Raw genomic sequence first — 22417 nt, 5'->3', positions numbered from 1 at the left:
GGTGATCCAAACCCCTGGGAGGAGTGCATGGGGAATACTTCATGAGAGTTTTCAGAGGCCAAAGAGGTCTATTTTTAGAGTTTTGTCAGTGGGCAGATGTTACACATATGAAACGTAAATATCAATCAATATTGCACATGCTTTCTTGCCAAGGAATCCAGGCAGGATTTTATGAGTGCAAACCCCATAAATATTATAAGGAAAATCTTCCTGTTCTGTGTTTATTCACTGCTAATCTTCTTTCATGATAACTGTGTCTCAGAGACTTTTATTTCTCGGTTTCCCAGAGTGTGGTATGATTCTCAAGTGAGCTGGGGGAGGAGGAAGGAGGAAAGAAAGATTAAGACCTGAGGCTATGGTGGGGGAAGAGGGAGGGATGGGGTCAGAATGGAAAAGAAGTAAAAACAAGGAAGAGCTGTCTGAAGGATGATAAGCAAGTAGGTTTTCCTGTTTCTTTCTCTTTCTTTTTTGCTTTCTTTCCTGGCATTTTTTGCATAAAGTTAAGGCAATCAGAAAAAAAAAATCTCAAGTTTATACATGAGGGGAGAAAACCAGCAAAAATGCTATTTAAATGGAACATTCTTAAAGGGGTTTTGACCAAAAAAAAAAAAAAACCTTCAGTGCTGATCGTCTTTGCCTTTAAGACTTTTGCTGAGCTCCTAGGCAGTCCTCTGAGCATGGTTATTCCACTTTTATTAAAGAAAAATAAGAGTTTTATAGTGTTTTTAAAAATTAAAGTCTGTAGTATTCAGTGTACCAACCCCAGGGCAAAATATCTTTTCATTGCTACCTTACTATATACAGCATTGAATGAGCCACTCTTATCACAGCCTGCCCATAGAGTTTCCCCATCTTATAGAATGGAGGTTGATTTATTGACTCCTAATTTCATAAAAGACAATTATATGAGTTTGCAAGTTGAGATTTTAAAATAGTATCTCCTACTTTTGCCGTTGGGGCATTTCCTAGTGATTTCACCTTCAACCCAGGGACAGGGAGGGGGCAGAGGAAGGAAAGAAAAATTAAACTCTTGACCAGTTTAAGGAAACAGTCCCAGATGTGATGCATGCTTTCTTTCTTTCTTTCTTTCTTTTTTTTTTTAATAATTTTTCCTGTTATTTCCCCATCCATCTGAAGTGGAAATTTATTGTAGGAACATTGGTAAGTCTGTAAAGCACTATGAGATCCTTGAATAATAAGTAATCTAGCCATTAATATTATAACTAGTTGAGGTCATAATGATTTTTATTTATTTATCAGTACTGGCTCTGCAAAGACTGCTCTTGGCCCAAGAGTTCTTCCGAAACTACCTCAGAAAGGTAAGGCTTAATGTTTCTGATAAAGGCCTTATTTCTAAAATACATAGAGAATTGACTCAAATTTATAAGAATACAAGTCATTCCCCAAGACAATTTTCAGATAAAGAAATTAAAACCATTTCTAATCATGTGAAATGTTCTAAATGACAATTGATTAGAGAAGTGCAAATTCAAGCAATTCTGAGGTACAACTTCACACCTCTCAGATTGTCTAAGATGACAGGAAAAGATAATGATGAATGTTGGAGGGGATGTGGGAAAACTAGGACACTAATACATTGTTGGTGTAGTTGTGAAGGATCCAACTATTGTGAAGGTCATTTTGAAACTGCCCAAAGGGCCCTCAAACTATACTCTTTGATCCAGCAAAATCCCAAAGAGATCACAAAAGAAGGAAAAGGACCCACATGTGAAAAAATGTTTGTAGCAGCCTTTTTTGTAGTGGCAAGGAATTAGAAACTGAATGGATACCTATCAGTTGGGGAATGACTGAATAATTTATGGTATATGAATATAATGGAATATTATTATTCTGTAAGAAAAATGATGAGCAGGCTGCTTTCAGAAAGGCCTGCAAGACTTATATGAACTGATCCTGAGTGAAATGAGCAGAACTAAGAGAACATCATTCATAGTAACAAGAAGGTGATGATCAACTGTGATAGACTTGGCTCTTTTCAGCACTGAGGTGACTCAAGGCAATTCCAATAGACTAGTCATGGAGAAGAACCATCCACATCCAGAGAGAACTATAAGAGTCTAAATGTGAATCAAAGCATGGTATTTTTACCTTGGTTTTTTGTTGTTATTGTTTGCTTGCTTCTATTTTTTTTTTTCCTTTCTCATGTTTTTGTCCCTTTTGATCTGATTTTTTTTTTTTGCACAGCATGATAGATATGGAAATATGTTTAGAATAATTGCACATTTGAATATTGGATTGGATTACATGCTGCATTAGAGTTGGGGGAAGGGGGAGAAAAGGGTACTTTGTACTTTGGTATACAAGATTTGGCAAAGGTGAATGTTGAAGATTATCTTTGCATATATTTGAAAAAATAAATACTATTTTTAAAAAAGAAATGCAAAAAAAAAAAAGGTAATGCTTGCCCTTTTTTAAGTGTGTATAGAATATGAACATCCTTCTCTCTTCTGACATTGCTACTATTGTGATGTGGGTCTGTCTATCTTAAGTCTTCCTATTCCAATCCATCCGCCATTCAACCATTGAAGAGATTTTCCCTTTTTTTGGGGGGGAAGGGGGGAGATAAATTTTTTTATTCATAGTATTTTATTTTTCCCAGTACATGCAAAAATAGTCTTCAATATTTATATTTGCAAAACCTCGTATTCCAAATTTTTCTTTCTCTTTATCTTCCTTCTCTTTCCCCAAGACAGCAAGCAATCTGATAGAGGTTAAAGATGTACAATTCTTCTAAACATATTTCCATATTTGTCATACTGTGCAAGAAAAATCAGATCAAAAGGAAAAAAACACAAGAAAGAAAAAAAACAAGCTAACAACAACAACAACAAAATGGTGAAAGTATTATGCTTTGATCTATATTCAGTCTCCATAATTCTCTCTCTCTGGATGAGAGTGGCACTTTTCATCACAAGTCTATTGAAATTGCTTTGAATCACCTCACTGTTGAAAAAAAGTCAAGTCCATCACAGCTAATCATCATATAATGTTGTTGCTACTATTACAACATTTTCTTGCTTCTTCTCATAAAGTGATTTTCCTAAAACACAGGTCCAATCATGTGTATCTCGCCTCCCACCACTTACTCTGTAAACTCCAGTGGCTCCCTATTGTATCCAAGAGCAAATATAAAATGCTATGTTTGGCATTTGAAATCCCTCAAAACCTAGCCTCACCCCATTTTTCCTATCTTTTCACATTTCACTCCCCAACACATCCTCTTCAAACAAGACACTCTATCTCAGTTCTGGACATTTTCTCAAACTGTCTGCCGTGCCTGCAACACTTTTCCTCCTCTGTGCTTATTACTGATCTTCCAGGCTTTCCTTAAGTCCCAATTAAAATTCTTCCTTTTGCAGGAAGCCTTTCCCAGCCCCTCTTAATTCTAATTTTAATTAATTAATTAGTTAATTTATTGGTTGATTGATTTTCATTATTTAATTATATCATCTTTCACATAGCTTATTTGTATATATTTGTTTGTTTTCTTCCCCATTTGATTGTAAGGTCCTTGAGAGCAGAGAACTGTTTTTTGCCTGTTTATATCCCCATTATTTAGTACAGTGTCTGTAATCCCATAATATCTCTCTGTTGTCATCTTTCCTTTTCTTTTCACTCTAACATGAGCATTCATCATAAGGATATCACTTCAACTTCATTTAGTACTATCTTTTAGATACAGGTTCTGATTATGTCTCTTGGTTGCATGAGGACATAAAAACCGAACATATGTTAAGAAAAGATTTTTTTAAAAAGACTGATTCTTCAAAGTTTGCAAAGTACTTTTCATGCATTTTCCTATATGAATAACATAATGACCCTGAAAAGTACGCAATACAGTATTATCCCCAAATTTTTAATAATAAAACTAAGGCTAATACTATTAAATGACTTGTCTGTGATCACTCAGGCACTGTGTGTTAGAGGCAGAATCTGATTTGTAGTCTTTCAAGATTCAGCATTCTCAAAAGGCTTCTTAGAGGAGGTAGCTTTTGGCCTTGATGAATGAGTAGGAAGTCAGCAGACAGAGAGATAGGGCAGTTAGGAGGAAGAATATAATGTTTTTGTTTTGTTAACTTGAAAAGCACACAAATCATCCCTCACAATGGAATTTTTGTCCTTTTCTCGACTGCTTGGGTTTTATTTTGATAGCCATTTTATTGTGGTAGCCATATTTAAGTTTTTTACAAGGCAGAGTTACTCAGGGGAGTGTGTGTGTGTGTGTGTGTGTGTGTGTGTGTGTGTGTGTGTAAATAAAATAAGTACATATAAGGTCCCAACAAAAGAATAAAATGCTCTCTCTTTGTTGAACTAAGGTCCCTCACCTCCTTTACCAAATTGCCTTCCCCTTACAGAGCAAACTTTTCATTTGCAAAAGTAACATTTCAGTCTCATTTTTGAAAGTGGTGATGTGGGAGTGCTGGTCTTTCTCTTTTAGAACATTCTGACAAATTTTGGTGTATTTAGAAGCCAAGGGAGGCCCCAACTTGAGCAGTGTGGGAAGGAAGGAACTGAAAAAGAAAACCACATGCAAGGTGCCAGTGCTCTTGGCTCTGTCTCAGTGGAAATGAAAGGAGCTGTTTGCCCCATGATAATAATGAATGATAAAAGCAATAGCTCACATTTATATAATGCTTTTAAGATTTGCAAAATTGTTTCCTCCTATCTACCTTGAGATATAGGTATTATAGGCATTAATATGTCCATTTTACAGATGAGTAAATAAACTCAAAGAGATTTAAATACCTCCTTAGACAGGTTAAGTAACTTGCTCATGATCATACAAGTGTTGGAGCCAAACCAAATCTCCTAAAATAGCCAGTGTTTATCTAAATATTTACCTATATCCAAAGAAACTGAAAATTTTTTACTCATAAATATCTTGCTTGTGGTTTTATCTCAACCTCAAAGTAAATTTGTATTTCATTAATTATTAGTTATGTCACTTTCTTACAAAAAGTGGAACAGAGACCAAAACTTATTGGTCCCCATTTTCTACTTGGATAGAATAAAGTGATCTCTAAGATTGTTTTCCTATGATCATGGCATGAAGATTTCTACCACAACATAATGCCAGGTCCAATCCAACCGGAATATTTTCACATCAAGCTTAGCAGCAGAAGATGATCCCAATGTTGAATTTTTTTAGCCGTGGTAATTTATAAAGGGTCCCTGGCTGTGTTGTCAAATGATCTACCTACACAAATAAAATCAAAGAGCATAAATAGTGAAGAAGTAACAGATTTCAAACTTTTAGGTTGTACTGGGGGCAGTAGAAATCTATAAGTCCCAAAGGCAGAATGTAAAACCACAAAGAGCTTAAGAACTCATGGTTTCTGTTTCTTAGCACCAGAACTACAGATTCAGTTCTAGATTAAGATATATTTGAAGTGATTCTGTACTTTGACCATTTGCCCAGTTTCCCACACTCTTCTACCCCCTCATCACCATTGGAGATACCTGGTTTTAACAGCCTTTTCATCCATTTTTAGAGAGAAAATTAAATCCCTAATACAAATGAGTTTTTAAAAGTTATTCATATTATTTTTTCTTTTCTAAATCATACTTCACAATTGGCAACATGTCATACCAGTAGAACTAGCTAGATGATGTTGGACATATCGTTTAAATTCTATTTGCTTAATACCTTTCATGATTACCTGTTGCTTGAGCTCTGTATTTTGTGAAATAATTTTTTGGCTTAAATTGTTATCTCCTTTGTTCAGTTGTGTCTGACTCTTCATGACCCCATGGATCATTGCACACCAGTCCTTTCTGTCCAATAAGTCCTTTCTTCACATTATGTAGCCAAAGTATTTAAAGTTCAGCTTTAGTAGTTGTTCCAATGAATAGAGTTAATTTCTTTAAATATTGACTGATTTGATTTCCTTGCCGTCCAAGTGACTCTCAAAAGTCTTCTCCAGCACCATAATTTGAAAGCATCGATTCTGCAGCACTCAGGTTTTCTTATAGACAATTCTTGCAACCATACATTACTACTAGAAAAACCATAGCTTTGACTATATATAGATCTGTGTCAGCAAGGTAATGTCTCCTTTTTTTTTTTTTTTTTTTTTTTTTTTAAGTATACTGTCCAGATTTGTCATAGCTTTCCTTCCAAGGAACAAGTTATCTCCTTACATGCTGAATATTTCCAGGAGAATGTAAGCTTCTTGAGGACAGGGGATATTATGTTTTCAGTCTTTATATTTCTAGCACCTAGCATAGCTCTCTGCAGAGAGTTTGTTGAATTAAATCATCTTTGAAGAGTGATCTGCTAGCTGAAAAATTATTTCTTACTGTCCCCTACAATTATTAAGTTATAGCTACTTTGTGAAATCAAAAATGCACTTTTTTTCATCAGTGTCTTATAAACCCCATTCTAACATGTCATTTGCTTTATTTGCTCTGGTTTTTTTTTTTTTTCAAAAAGATAGACTTCTTGTAATTTAGAAATGATATTTCAGAAAGGGCTTTTCAGTGGAACTTTCAAGAAGCAAGAATAGTCCAAAAAGTCTAAGTAACAAAAGTTAACTCTTCTGCAGACCCAGTCCCTTTGAGCAGGGAGTGGGGAATTTATCTCTTTGTGTGTATATTATGACAGAACATTTGCTTTAGGTTCATTCCTTGGCTCTCAGAAGAGTTGAATTTCTAATACTGCTGCCTTAACTGCAGCTAGTGAATGATTCTATGATCTTTACCAAAGTTCTCCTAAAGTATAAATAAAAATAGTCAGTATAACATCTGGAACCTTTTAAGCCAGGCTGTTGGCTTCAGTATTCCCAAATCTAACAATATCCTTTAGGTGGATTTGGATAAGAGAGTTCTTATTCAAACACATGGTAAAAACTTATAAAAATCAGAAAGGTAGAATAAAGCAAGAAGATAATATTAGTTTTTTATTAAGTAATTTTTATTTTAAAGTAATATTTATTTTGGAAATTCCTTTATGCCAGAAATTTTAGTTAAATAGATAGATGATAAAGAGAAAAACAGAAAGATAGATAAGGCAGATATAGATATCCCTGTACTCTTTTAATCCATTTAGTTTTTCTAAAACTAACATTGTATCATAGAAAGATAATTATCCTTACAAAAGCTCATGGTAAACTTTAAAGTGCTGTATAAATGGCAGCTCTCATTCTTAGTGAGAATATTATTAATATTATTGTTTCTTTGTGGTGGATCAAGTAACTTCATCATCTTAATCAGTTTCCTCATTTATGAAATGGGAATACTCAATGCTACCTGCCTCACCAGGTTGTTGTGAGAAAATTACACTGTAGATCTGAAAACAATAACAAAAATGTGAGCAGTTATCTTTAATTGATGTTGTTACTATCATTATCACTAGATTTCTAAATTAGATTCAAAATTCAGTCCTAAAAAATGGTGAGGGCACAAAGAAATCTCAGAGGAATTGAAATGCCAATCTTTCATCTTCTATTTTAGTAGAAACTTTATTTTTTTCTAACCTTGCTATGTCTTCTTCCTCTTTATCTGTTGAATTCCTACTTATCTTTAATTTTTAAATTAACACTTATTTTTTATTTGAACTTATCAAACAAATAGAATTGGTATTTGCATATGCATAATAGAACAAAATAGGATTAATTATAAAACAGTAAGTCACTATTAAATACAGTTTACTTTCCTTTTTAAGTATATCATACTGAGAATATTTTGGTTGGAATTATTCAAGGATACTCTGTAGGTACATTTCTCAGTTTAACTTAATAAAAATGACACCATGATCCCATCAAAGAATCTGAAGACTTCTCCTGTGTTATGAGAAGTATGCAGAGGTACCAGTTAAATATGTTCAAGTACAGCCATGCAAAGGGTGCTGTTCCCAATCCAATCAAATAGTTTAAGCATAAGAAGAAAAGTACAAAACTCAAATTGAGTAAAATATGTAAAAGTTAGCCTTCAAAATAGTCAGACTTATTTGTTTAATTTTCTCTCTCAACTTACAATGTTACTATTCAATCAACATGTACGTTTTCAATTTCAGCCATTAAATCCATAAATCGTTTGGATGTCTTATTCTTACCTAAATTTTTTATAAAGCCATTGGATACCTGCCAAGCTTCAGGGATTTTATCTCTTAAAAAACACACTTCATTCAGCATTTGGAAATTCACTTCTCTTTGAAGATACCCCAATACCAATTGTTCAATTTAGAAAAATGCTATTTAGAATGAATGCCTTTTAAGATAAATGTGGTAAGTGGAAATTTGGATTTACCTGTATGGTGTCATATTTAAGACCAATTTCCTGTTTGTTGTTTGCTTTGATCAGTGGCACTAAGGAAAATCGAAACCAGCCATCATCTTTCCATAGACAAATCCAATGTTCCCCCAGAAATCTTTCAGAAATCACCCCAACCACTGGAGCTCCCTCAGAAGCCACAGCCTGGAGACCTGCCTCCTAAACCTCAGCCTACAGAATTGGGCCCTAAACCTCAGATTGGAGATCTGCCCCCTAAACCAGGCGAACTGCCCCCAAAGCCTCAACTTGGAGATTTGCCACCCAAGCCACAACTCTCAGACTTACCTCCAAAACCACAAATAAAAGACCTGCCCCCAAAGCCACAATTAGGAGACTTGCTGGCTAAATCCCAAGCTGGGGAAAGCTCACCGAAGACCCAGCCCTTGGAGTTAAATCAGAAACCCTCCATTACGGATCTCTCTCTAGCTGTCCAGTCTCGGGAGAGTCTCCAAAAGCAAGCTTCAGAAGATTCTAATGATCTAACACCCACGCTGCCAGAGACCCCAGTGCCTCTTCCCAGAAAAATTAACACTGTGAGTAAATTACCAAAACGGGGTGTAAAACTGGAGGGGGAACAAAATGAACATCTGAGGATGTTGGGAATTCTTGTAGACAACGAGGATAAATAGCCTTTCCCAATCATGTCCCGTGGCTAAAGAAAACGGTGGTAATGAACTTGAAAAAGGCTTAATAGAAGATAGCCATTTTCAAGTATTTGAAGGAAAAATGGAGATTTGATCTGTTACAAGCGAGGAGAAAATTTAGACAAAGTATTAGCCTTGTTCTCCTTGGTCTGAGAAGGCAAAAGGAGACGCTATGGTAAAAGTTGTCAAAAGGCAAATTTAGATTTAATATAAAGAAAACCTTCCTAACAATTAAAATGATTCATAAGTGATTTCAGAAGGGAGAGAGTGAGCTGTCCTTCACTAGAGCTTTTCTTTTTTTTTCTTTTTTTCCCCCTTGAAGAGGCAGTTGGGGTTAAATGACTTGCCCAACGTCAAGGAAGTGTTAAGTGTCTGAGGGCAGATTTGAACTCAAGTCTTCCTGACTTGAGGGCTGGTTCTCTATCCACTTGCACCACCTAGCTGCCCACTTCACTAGAGTTTTTCAAGCTGCAGCTGGAGGATCACTTGTGGGATGTGGAGATGAGGGTTTTGTTCACATATGTATTGAACCAGCTAGATTTCGAGGGCATCTAGAAAGGACATGAAAAGTCAATAGAGTTAAGTTCCTTCCGTTTAAATATGAAGAAACAATGGCCAGCAAATCAGAGTGTGTCAAGTGATTTTTTCCCCCCAAGGTCACATAGCTATTAAGTGTCTGAAGCTGAATTTGGACTCGGATAGCCTTAACTCCAGGTTCAGTCCTCTCTGTGCTTCCATATTGTTTCACAAAAAGATCCTTTCTATTCTGAAATTCTTAATTCTTGAGACTTTATGCCTCTATTTTGAAAGACAAAGAAATATCCAGTTACAGATATAATTGAGAGTTTATGATCACATTTCAGTGTTGTAGACAGTGAGAGAGTGAAACCCTTCAGCAGCCTAAAAAAAAAAAAAGAAAAGAAAAAAAGAAATGAATAGGGAAACAAGACAATGTGACCACTATTTTAGGATGCCCTATATGTTCTCAATGGGGATCTAAGGTAGAGGTAGTCAAATGGTGTAGCGGCTAGAGTGCTGGACCTGGAATCAGCCAAATCCAGTCTCAGAAACTCCCTAGCTGTGTGACCTTGCACAAGTCACTTAATCTCTCAGCCTCAGTTTGCTCATCTATGAAGGGGAATGATTACAGCATCTACCACCCAGAGCTGGGAGGACAAAATGAAATGGATATTTACAAAGTATTTCATAAACCTTAAAGTACTGTATTATGTTATTATTACTATATTATGATTATAATCATCATTACTTAGTAATTGACCTTCTAGCTATGTCTCACTAATTTCTGCGGAAACAATGAATTCCCACAGAACTTCTTTCTTGGTTTCATTTTGCATAAATTGTCTTGGCCAATGAGCTGGGAACCATATTTAGAATCCACATTTAGATTTCTCTGTTTCCTTGTTTCTGTTTGCATAGGAAGACAGAAAACCTACCCCCCAAAAAAACTCAAGTCAGAATTGATCAAAAATGAAAAACTCTAAAAATGAAGGCGAGCACAGTAAATCCTTCCAAATCTTAATGAAAAAATATAGGCAAGCTGCTTCCTTTTCCTTGTTTTGCACTAGCCTGTTTCTTCCTGGTAAAGACAATTTTCTGAGACTCATGAAATCATTAACGCTTGATATTAAATATGCAGAAGTTGCACATTTCTGTCGACATCATCTTTTCCTGAAGCATTTTTAGATGGTTCTATAATTTCAACAAGCTCATGTTGCTGGATAAAAGGGTGGGAGTAGGGGAAGGAAGAAGGCAGGACAAAGATCAGACTTATTGTAAAATAAGTAAGCCAATTCTACCTCCACAGTATTTACTTTTTCACCAGAATAAAAAAAAAAAAGGCAGTGAGTCAAGTTCCCTGATAATGCTCCACCACATTCCATGTCTCTCTTTATCTGGCTCTTCCAGCTAAAACTCCATTTTATTTTTTTAAGGGGAAGAACAAAGTGAGGAGAGTGAAAACCATTTATGACTGTCAGGCCGACAATGATGATGAGCTCACATTTATAGAAGGAGAAGTGATTATTGTCACTGGTGAAGAAGACCAAGAGTGGTGGGTAAGTATGTCTCCTGAAATAGTTAAAGGCTGCAGAAATATCATCTGCTCTTCTCTTTATACCACGACAGCCATTTGCTTTGGATACTTGTTTTGCTCTCACTTGCTGGTCTTGCATCATTCATCTTATAGAGCCGTCATTTGGGAAGTCATGTGAATCCTATTCAATACCCTGCTTTTAATCTGTATGGAATGAGTGAGATAGATTATTTGCTAAATGCAGAATGCCAATTACTCATACCGTAGCATTTTTAAAGCCTGAAAGAAGTCTCAGAGGCAAGTTTCCACTCCTGTCGGAGAACCCAGTGCTCCTCAACAATCTTAATTTCATGTTTGCCTAGCAGAATGTTCTGTTCCTATGAAAATGGTCCAAAAAGGCAGTTTTTTGACACAACATGGTGATTCTTTTTGTTGTTATTGTTGTTGTTGCTGCTGAGGCAGTTGGGGTTAAGTGACTTGTCCAGGGTCACATAGCCAGGAAGTGGTAAGTGTCTGAGACCAGAATTGAACTTTGTTCCTCCTGACTTCAGGACTGATGCTCTATCCACTGCACCATCTAGTCACCCCCAGTGATTCTTTAATGATACGCAAGCCCTCTAAAACTGTATGTTAGATACTGGGAATACAAGGACCCCTTTCCCCCCCCCAAAAAAAAAAAGTCCCTGACTTCAAGGAGTTTACATTCTAGCAAGTACAAAATACATACAAATTCAATACACAGTGATTTCAGAATGTGAAGGCACTAGCAGCTTCTGACATCAGAAAAATTTTCATCTTCATAGCCACAATAATAGATAACCTATAAAACTTATCTGTAGCTAACATATATAAATATGTACAATAATATATTTGATTGATTCTGTATTACACATGATTTTTAAATATATATAAAACACAGATTGTTAGGGGGAGAGGAGAGAGAGAGAGAGAGACAAAGAAAAGGAGACAGAGAGAGAAAGAGAACTGTGTGCCAGGCACTATGCTAAGCACCTTATAATTATTGTCTCATGTAATCCTGAAGATAGGTGCTACTATTATCTCCATTTTATAGATGAGCAAATGAGGCAAATAGGTTAAATGGCTTACCCAAGGTCTCATAGCTAGTCTGAAGCCAAATTTGATATTGGGGGTCTTCCTAACTCCAAGTCTGATATTCTGTTTACTGCATCATCCAGCTACCCAAGTTGCATTCAAAAGACCACCACTGAGATGAATTTTAGAGCAAACTAAGGATTTCAAAAATAGGAGATAAGGAGGAAATATATTCTGGGTAGAAGGAACAGTCTTTGCAAAAGTGCGGAGAAATTTTGACCTAGAATGCAAATTCCAGTGCATGTGACCACTTCAGCAGATTTGTTATTCACACTCATTAGGACCTAGTTTTAGTCTGTAAAGGGGAATGATATGCCATAAACCTGGAAAGATAGACTAGAACCAAAATGTTAATAGTTTTTAAAGCCAAACAAAAGACTTTTTCCCCTTACCCTAAAGGTATATAAGAATCCACTCTATTAGAACTTTTTGAGCAAGGGAATCACATTGTCACACTCACACTTCAGGAATATTTCTTTGTAAGCTGTGGAGACTGGATTGGAGAGGGAAAAGAAATTCAAGATAGGAAAAACAGTGAGGAGGCTATTTCAGTCATCCAGGAAAGATGTCATAAAAGATGAATTAAGGTAGTACTTCTAGCAGAATATAGAGAAGGGGAGAGATGGAAGAAATATTGTCAGTCAAATTGATAAGATTTTACAAGTGATTAGATAAAATGGACCAAAGATGACTTGGTTTGTATCTTTCCAGTTTTAACACACTTAACCCCCTTGTGCTGATGCTACTTTTCAGTTATCCCTCTTGTGTCTGACTTTTGGTGAGCCCATTTGGGGTTTTCTCAGCAGAGATAATTTGCCATTTCCTTTTCCAGTTCATTTTACACATGAGGAAACTGAGACAAACAGGGTTAAGTGACTTGTACGGGGTCACACTAGTAAGTCTGGTCTTTCTGGTCTTTCCTCACTCCAGAGCAGGTACTCTATCTATCCACTGTGCCATGAAGCTACTCCTGCTTACACACATATAGTACTTCATCTTTTGTATCTGTGCCTTTATATTGGCTGTTCCTCCATACCTGGAATGGTTTCCTTGTTCATCTCCATTTCTCGATGCCTTTGGCCTCTTCCAAGAAATACCATTTCCTTTTAGAGGAATATTTTCAAAAGATATCTGGTCATATCATACTCATAAAGTTTTTTTTAATAAAATTTATTTTTCAAAAAACAAGAAAATGAAATTTAGTAAATTTATGGGGGGGTTTTTTTGGTGGAAAAACCTGTAAGGCATGAAGTTTTCTAAAGCTCTCCATTTCACAATAGCCACTTTGAGACTCTTTCTACTTGGTGTGAATGATATATATACATTATATACATGTTGCCTTTCCCATTAGTATGTAAACTCCTCAAGTATGAGGACTGTTTTGAATATCTCCAGTATTTGACACAATGCTTAGCATATAGTAAGTGCTTAATAAATGTTTGGTTGATTTATTGAGTTATTGGAGCTCATTAAGAGAAGAAGATATAGTGACGGAGTTCAGGACTCAGGCCACAATTAGGGAGTGGGTTGCAAACAGTGATCCATCCAAGGAGACACACAAGGTACAATCAGGCAAGTAGAAAAAGAAGCCAAAACCCACTGAACAAAGTGAGTGGTCAGTCCCTTTAAGTGCTACAAATAGGTCTAGAAGTATAATACTAAGAAAAAAAATCACTAGATTTGGCACCTAAACTATCATCAATAAATTTGAAGAAAGACATTTTAATAAATTTGGAAGTTAGAAGCCTAGTTTCAAGTGATTGAGAAGTGAGGGGAGAAAAAGGGAAGGTAATGTGAATAAGCACCTTTTCTTAGGAACTTGACTGTGAAAAGGATGAGTAATACAAAGAGAATGAGCCTAAGGAAATGGTAGAATCAAATGTGGATTCTTCTATGATGAGGAAAACTTGAACATGTCCGTAGGGAGAGAAGGAGTCATATGGATTGGCTGAAATTACAGTTGAGCCAAGATAATTTATTGATAAAAACAAGCTTTGTTTCTCTCTTTAAGGGAAAAAAAAAAGAGAGCTCTTTTGGAGGGACTAATTTACTAACATTTATTGACAAGGGACCCTTGAGTTGGTTTTTTTTAAGTGATTTTCCTCCCTTTTTTTGACAGAATTGAATGTTTATAGTTTACTCTTCTACAGAAAAGTCTAAGTCTAGATCACAAGGGATTAGGGTGGGTAATCAAGGATTTTTCTGCAGGTCATGAAGCTGGTGCCTCTAGCCAGGGGTCCTTAGATAATGTGGAATGAGCACATAAAATCAAGTTCTTAGGGGAACCTATTTTCCTATTTCTCTTAATTGCCATAAGTCAAGTAAGTATGAAAAATAATAGTAGGAGCTTATGTTTAACATAATACCTCATATTTTACAAAGCAGTTTTCTTACAATAAATAAGTGAAATGCACATTAAAGAACAGTGAATTTGGAACTAGGATATTTGGTTTTGAGGCACAACTAAGTCTCTTCCCCTCAGTTTTCTCATCTATATAGTAGAACTGAAAATACTTTATCTCATAGGAGTACTATAGAAGGGTTTAACAAGCTCTGAGAGGGAGGAAACAAGCTTTATTAAGCAAATACTTTGTGCCAGGAACCATACTAACTGCTTTTAAAATATCTCATTTGATCCTTACAATAGTTCTGTGAGATAGGTACACTTATTATCCTCATTTTTATAGATGAGGAAACTGAAGCAAAAGTTAGGGCTTGCCGAAAGTCACATTGTTAGTAAGTGTCTGAGACCTGGTTTGAAATTATTATTATTATTTCCACTTTACAAATGAGAAAACTACATATGAGTTAACTTATAACTGGTGCCAAAACTATGGTGATATCTTCATTATGCATAATGGATGGAGGTCAGTCTTAGAATCAAGGAGATGGGCCTTCAAATCTTGCTTGTAACACTTAACTAGCTCTTTGACTTTGGGTGACTCACTTTGTCTCTTAATCCCCAGTTTACTTATCCATTAAAAGGGGAAACCAAAGGTTATTGAGGCTCAAATAAAATAATCTGTATAAAGCACTTTGCCGACCTTAAAATGCTATATAATTGTGAGGCATTATGATTTTTAAGCCTTTTTCTTTACAACAATCCTGTGAGGTAGGTAAGCAGCCATCAGAAACATCCCAAAATGAATCTATCTCAGTGTTTAACCCATCACCCTATATGGAATAAGACAAGATAGATTTCCTATTTTAAGCTAAAACCCATATTTCCTCTTCCTCCACCCTTCTGCTTTTCAGGTTGCTGAGTGCTTTTCTCTTTGCATTAACTAGATCCCAAAGAAAGGAATGGCACAGAGCCCTGAGCTAGTGGTTTACACAGCATATGTTGAGACTTCCATAAGCCATTGTGGAACACAGGGTAGGAGGAAGAAGCATTGGGCCAGGAATCAAGAGACCTCAATCTGGAAGACTGACTTTATGTATAATCTTGGGCAAATAGTAATATAGTTTACTGGGTGTAGAGTATTAGACTTGCAGTCAGGAAGGCAGCTTTGGTTCATATCATACCTTGGACACTTACTAGCTTTGTTACCTTGGGCAATTACTTAACCTCTCACGCATAAAATGGGACTAATACAATTTGTAGTACTGACTGACTTCACAGATTTGTTGAAAGATTCAAATGAGATACCTCCTGTAAAGGATTTTGCAAATTTTACGTTGCTAAGTCAATGCCAGGTTCTTTAAAAGTCACTTTATTTCTTTGGCCCTCAGTCTTTTCCTCTATAAAGTGAGGGCATAGAATCAATAAAACCCAGAGGCCTTCTAGATCTTTGACTCTGGTATTTAATTTTTACATACTGAAGGCAGGATGACATGGTGGATAGATGGCTGATCTTATAGTTAGAAAAATCCAGATTCAAGTACTACCTCTGACTCAAAGCTCTGAGATCTTAGATATGTCACCTAACTTCTCTGTACACTGGGAATGTGGAAGAGCTCAACTTAATCTCACTGATTCTAGAGAACAAAACCAGAAGCAATGGGTATCAGCTGCCAGTTAAATACCAAACCCTTCCATGACACTCCTGTGAGATGAAGTATTTTCAGTCCCACTACACAGTTTAAAAGCTGTCCAAAGTGGGGCAGCTAGGTGGCACAGTGGATAGAGCACCAACTCTGAAGTCAGGAGGACCTGAGTTCATATCTGGCCTCAGACACTTAACTCTTCCTAGCTGTGTGATCCTGGACAAATCACTTAACCCCAATTGCCTCAGGGGGAGGAAAAAAAAACTATCCAAAAGTGCAATGGACTACCTGAGAGATGATGAGCTCAGCTCCTCTTTCCTGTAGGTCTTCAAACAGAGGTTAGATAACTACTTGTTAAGTCTTTTATGAGAGGGATTCCTTTCTTATATAAGCTAAACTAAGTCAGTTTTTTTTTTTTTTAACTTTTGTCCTCATTTGGCAGTCTGGTAAAGCCTATGGACCCCTTCTCAGAATAATATTTTTAGACATAAAGTGTACAGATCAAGAAGGAAATCAATATATTATGAAGTTATCAAAGCATTTTGTTTTATTTGGTTTTGCTTTTTGGAGGCTTTTGGGGTTAAATGACTTGTTACATATTGTCTGCAGTCAAATTTGCACTCAGGTCCTCCTGATTCCTGAGCCAGTATTTATCCATATTCAGATATTTTGAAATAAATTCATAGACTCAAAGTTAAGGCTACATATGTGATAAGATCCTTTACAATTTTAAAATTCTTTGATTCTTTGAAATTCTTTAAGAATTTAAATTAGAGATGAGTTGCTGTTCTACTTTGGTGAAGAGTTTTACCATTCTGAGGAGAGTCTCTCTTCCACCCACTCCCTACTTAAAGCAGTCACTGGTCTGGGCCAAAAGCAAATCACTGATTTGTGGAGGAATTACAAAATTTCTAACCTGACTGTTGTGTATTCTTTCTTTACAGATTGGGCACATCGAAGGACATCCAGAGAGGAGAGGGGTCTTCCCTGTGTCCTTTGTACACATCTTGTCCGACTAGCAAAATGCAGATCTTGGAGCATTGCATATCATACATGCAAGACGGGCTTTTTAGCAAAAGCAGACGGCTGCCGCCTCCTTGTAATCCTGTGCACAATGTGTATATAGCTGCTGTTACAGAATACAAAACTCATTTAAGGTCACCTCATGAGGTGAATTATATTATGTATTGTAAATATACTGTGTTATTCCGCCTTTGCCAGTATTAAGGTAGCCTTGGAATCTGGCACGCCTTATTGGGTTTGCTGAAGCCATCCTCGGCATCTAGCACTTACATTTCTGTCTATGCGTTTAAAACAAAATCAAAAACAAAAAAAAGTGTATGAACTTCTAGCTTTCCAAATAGAGGTGGTCTTGATCAACAATTGAAATGCATAGAATGGACTCTTTGTTCCTAATGATTCAGTATTCTCAATTATGTGACTAAAAAAAAAATTAGTGGAGAGTTAGATTCTGTTTTCCAAGCAAACCATTTACATTCATTACAGATGAGCCTGCAGTTATCAGTGTATACAGTTTACAGCTATGAAACCCACTTTGGTATTTATTACAGAAAGTGCTCAGTTACATGTAAGTATTATTCTTTCTGAGAAATGTTCACCGACCTTCCAGCTCTCCATGGCATATTAAGATGCTCATAGCCTAGTTCGTGTTTAAGAATGGTGAATTTATACCATTCCATGGTTAGTGCCCCTGTGATATTACCTCATGATACAAAAAGAACATATACCCCATGATGATTTTAGCAAAAGTTTAAAATCTCTAAGTACAGTTTCCTAAAGGTCTCTTTCATTAAATGTTCAATAACCAAGGACTGCTAGAAAATATTAGTGTTTACATTATGCATGCATTTAGAAGCTTATCTGAAACTTACCTTTTATAAAGGAATAGTATGGCTAAGTTAAAATACAATGTTAGCTTTATTTTTTAAATTTGATTACGATTAAAACAGAAACATAAGATCACAATAGTATTGGTTTATAATCAATTGGCCTTCTTGGAAAATGACTTTACATATTCTATTACACGTCAATGTCCTCAGCCTTATCAAAGCTGAAAATCCACTGATTTCAGATTATATCCTTTATTTTTGGACATAGATTTTTCCTTCCTGGAAGTCACCCATTGGAAACTTTCAAGAGCAGCTCTCCCCCACCCCCTTTTTTTCTTACCTGCGATCTTCATTAATCTATAGTTCCAAATAATAGTTTACCCACTCAAAACACTAGCCAATATACCAATCACCTTCTAGTCGATTCATAACTGGGGTCCTAAAAGCTGCTATGAATTGCACTGTGACCAAATACATTTCCTGAAGTGAACTCACTGCATTCAGTTTTCTTTTCATTCCAGCGGTTTATTAGATCATTAAGGACACGTCTGTTTATTTTGGTTCCTCCTTATATCAGTCTTAATTCTGGAACAGAATGTGATAGTCTTACTCTACAATCGCTGCCACTGTCACTTGCCTCTGAGTCTCTCTCATGAGTGGTTCTGGCATTCCATTTGCTTAAACTATTTTGGCAGTGGCATATAAAACTAATATTTTTAAGCAGATAGTCTTGGCAGCTAGTGAGAAATTTTTGTTTCACAAAAGCACAACTCCAAACAAAAACCTTTAGAAGAGTCTACTTAGCCCAGCTGAAAGTGCTCGGTGAATATTAATGTAGTTCTCTGTAAATGGTTAGTACAGAAACTTCAATCATGGCCTAATAAAAATTGTTTGAAGAAACATGCAAATTATTTTACAGCTGGTAACAGAAAATGATTTTTAAAGTAATTTCTTCATCAGTGACATGACTTAAGAGGCAGCTTGGTACAGCAGAAGGAACTCTAGACTTTAGGGTCAAGAGGCAGATTCAAATCTACGTTCTGATTACTTGCTAGCTGTGTGACATGAGTGAATCACTTCACTCAGCCTTCTGACCCTTGATTTAGGAGTCATTGTAATATAGTGAAAAGAGCACCAGACTCTGGAGTCAGAAGACTTGGGTTTAAATCCCATATTTGCTATTCACTAACTGTATGACCTTGAACAAATGGTTTGATTCCTGTGGCCATCCATTTCTACATCTATAAAATGAGATGGTCCTTTCTGAGTCCTGTGATTGGATGATGACAAGAGTTCATTTCCAAACCAAAAGGAATCTACCAGGAGCAAACAAACCCAATGGTGTCCACTCTACAGCAGTACCCACCTCAGTACGTACGTTGGCTGTACTGGGTTTCCAAAAGAAACCATGAGTTTATTTAGCATTCCATATGACTTATACAGTGTTTTAAGTTACATTAAAGAACAAGTTTAATGATCTCTGTGGTCTAGCGTATTTTCAGGTAATCTTAAAATAAACTGGTTTAAAAAAATAATGACAACCAAACCTATAAAGACTACATGTGCAAAGTACCATGGAGTCAAGTCTATTCTTTGTCACTTCTTCTGAAGGAACATCTCTAGGCTTATTAATTTTTTTTTTTAATGAGACAGTGTTTCCATCAGAAACTGACTTTCTCTGTATTCCAGCTTACTGTGGGACATAGGAAAACTAGGTCGGGATATCTTTTTTGATCTTGATTGAGTTTAAATCAGATATTGTACCTAAACTCAGTGAGCCACTATCTGCAATTTTGTACATGAACATAGTATTTTGGAGGTATGGAAACTTATAGACAAAAAAAATTAGCTAATTAGTTGTTTTTATTTTTCCCCCAGAGGGGAAACTATGTTCTGCAAATAGTATGTGTCTTATTTTACTGTTGAACGGCGATTGCTATTTATTTTTTTATTGCCTAGAACATCTACATGTTGTGTATAGGAACCTTGATCTGGTCAAGCCACCAGTTAAATTTCAACTTCTCATCTAAATGTTAAAGTTCAAACATCAGTACACTTGTCATTTCACAGGTATTTAATGTGACATTTTTTTCCAGTACTGTATGTGTTCATTTCTACTTTTTTAAATATTTAAAATTGCTTTTAAATAAACATATTCTCAGTTGATCCCACACATCTGAACCCTGCCCCTTTGTTGAGTGGAGCAAGAGACTTGGGTCATATCCCTGATATGATTCTTAATCTCAATGTGACCAGGGGTAAGTGGGTTCACCTCACTCATCATCAGTTTCCCCATCTGTAAAATGAGAGGGTTAGATTAGCTGGCTTGTGAAGGGCTCTTCCAGCTCTTAAATATACGATCCTGTGTACCTTGTTGGGTTATAGAAAATTCTGTACATTTGAAAAAATTATAAAAATATTGAACTATTATTGGCAACAGTTTCTCTAGCTGAAGAGAATTAAAAACTCAACCAAAGGGTGCTTTGGGGGATGTAGGCTGGAAAGGTCATTTCCAGCCCTCTTAGGTAAAATCTTGCTATAGCATAAAGTATATAGTAGCCCATATGAAACATGAGCACTGCCATTTTGTCCCATTTTTCTCAGGGCATTAAGCAAGTGCAGACCATCTAGACCAGATGGCCAAATACCCCCATGGCCTGAAGCAGATTAAAATGCAATTGAGGGATATTTAACAAAATAAATAAACATATAATAAAACATAGATAATCTTAGTATGTGGTTTTCTGAGTCATTTTCCATCAAACAGATCCTTATGGACAGCTGAGTGGACCCTATGTCCATCTGAGTTTAATACCACTGACCTAGCTGACTGTTTTGGGGCCTGACAAGTCAGTTAAATTTTACTACTAAGCTGATGATGACATTTCCTGTTACAGAAAGATCACTACCCCTCTCTTAACCTCACTTGCCTCATCTACAAAATTGGAATTGGCCAAGATGATCTGACCTCTAAGGTTCCTTCTAGTTCTAAAAGTTTCATGATCCTACAGTATTTCCGGTTTGGTTTAGGAAACCAGATTGTTGATGCAAAGAAGGCCCCCAGCACATTCCATAGATCTATTGAGGATCGAAGGTAGAACACATACAAGGAAGATGGGAAAGGCTAAAACCTGGACAAGTATAGAGAATATCTACATGATGACCCAAAAGATTTGTTAAAATATATGGGTTAATGCAGCATACCTATCCACAGTAGCTGACTGTTCCCATGCAGTGACTCAAAGGCAAGCCACATGAGAACACCCACAGACTTTTCTAAGTAACCATGAAATCAAGAGTAGTTTGGTGCAGTGGGTAGACTGCTAAATTTGGAGCTGAGAACCTGGGGAAGCTTGGATAATTTACTTAATGTCTCTTTAGTTTCCTCTTCTGAGAGATTTGGACCAGATGAGCTCTAAGATCCTTTCTAAATGTAAATTTGTGCTTGGTCTCGAGCAAAGAGCTAAAGACTTTTTGTGTCTCATAGACACTTTTGTCAGTCTGGTGAAAACCTTTGGTCCCTTCTCGGTGTGTTTTTAAATTGCAGAGGATAGTAAAAATAAAGATGCATTTTTTACCATCCAAGTTTATGGATTCATTGAAATCTGTCCACAAACCCCAGATTAAGAATCACTGATCTAAAATAACTGCAATTGCATCTTTATTCAGGAAGCTTGAGAGCATTCTCCCCATACAAGACACGCTGCAGTCAAAACATGGATTTGGAGGGTGATGTGTAGCAGGGAGGAGGGCTGACTTAACCAGATAGATAATCCCTGATTCACCTGTTAGTTACAAAACCTTCACTTCTCAATCAATCAGTCAAGAAACCTTTCATAGTGCCAGGTACTGGGCAGTAACAGTGACTATCTAAAAGGGGAGGTTGGGGGGGGAGAATCATTTTATTTTGATTATGATAAAATGCCAAAGCAAAATGGAGAATTGAGTTAAATGCCTGCGTAATTCAGCTGGTTCCACTTTAGACTACACTTTATAGGATCTTACCACTCCTACAAATTAGACATCTTTTCCTTCACTGAACCAAAAATCACTGACTTAAGTGGGACTAAAATACATGCTGGCTAAGTTTTATGAGTTAAAATGATAACATACCTTATGATGGGGAATGGCCATGACTTTGCAACATATCTCATAAGGATCATTATGGTATTGTTAACATTCCAATGAATGTCAAATGAACAAGAGCCATGACTTAAATTCTGTACACGTTGAACCTTCAGTACACTCCAGTTCAGACCTCTGGGTTTGGACCTATTTGGGGATCTTCAAGGAATCAGATCTTAGGCTGTCCCCACTAATCAGTAAGGGAATTTGCTTTCACCTCTTATTTGTTCTTTATCCAGTGATACAACAGAATGCAAACCCTAGACAACTCCCAGACGTGAGTATTCTACCAGGGGCCCTAGTTCAATGAGATTCAAATCAGACCTACTCAGAAGTACTGAGCAGTAGATCTT

General features: G+C 36.4%; 1 protein-coding gene across 8 annotated transcripts in view; it reads left to right on the top strand.

Annotated features, from left to right (window-relative positions):
* ASAP1 (ArfGAP with SH3 domain, ankyrin repeat and PH domain 1) overlaps positions 1–20105 on the top strand; it is a 594911-nt gene extending 574806 nt beyond the window's left edge. For all 8 annotated transcript variants that reach the window (XM_051971096.1, XM_051971093.1, XM_051971094.1 and 5 more), the window contains 4 exons: positions 1261–1319; positions 8323–8825; positions 10889–11011; positions 17034–20105. In XM_051971096.1, the coding sequence (XP_051827056.1) occupies positions 1261–1319; positions 8323–8825; positions 10889–11011; positions 17034–17108 (760 nt within the window). In that variant the 3' untranslated portion in view covers positions 17109–20105. The remainder of the gene's footprint in view (positions 1–1260; positions 1320–8322; positions 8826–10888; positions 11012–17033) is intronic.
* Positions 20106–22417: the final 2312 nt, after the last annotated feature.

This window comes from Antechinus flavipes, chromosome 1 (assembly GCF_016432865.1).
Source record: "Antechinus flavipes isolate AdamAnt ecotype Samford, QLD, Australia chromosome 1, AdamAnt_v2, whole genome shotgun sequence".
In the NCBI taxonomy this organism is placed as follows: domain Eukaryota; kingdom Metazoa; phylum Chordata; class Mammalia; order Dasyuromorphia; family Dasyuridae; genus Antechinus; species Antechinus flavipes.
The sequence above is the reverse complement of the archived record's forward strand: the minus strand, read 5'-3'. Positions and strand labels throughout refer to the sequence as shown.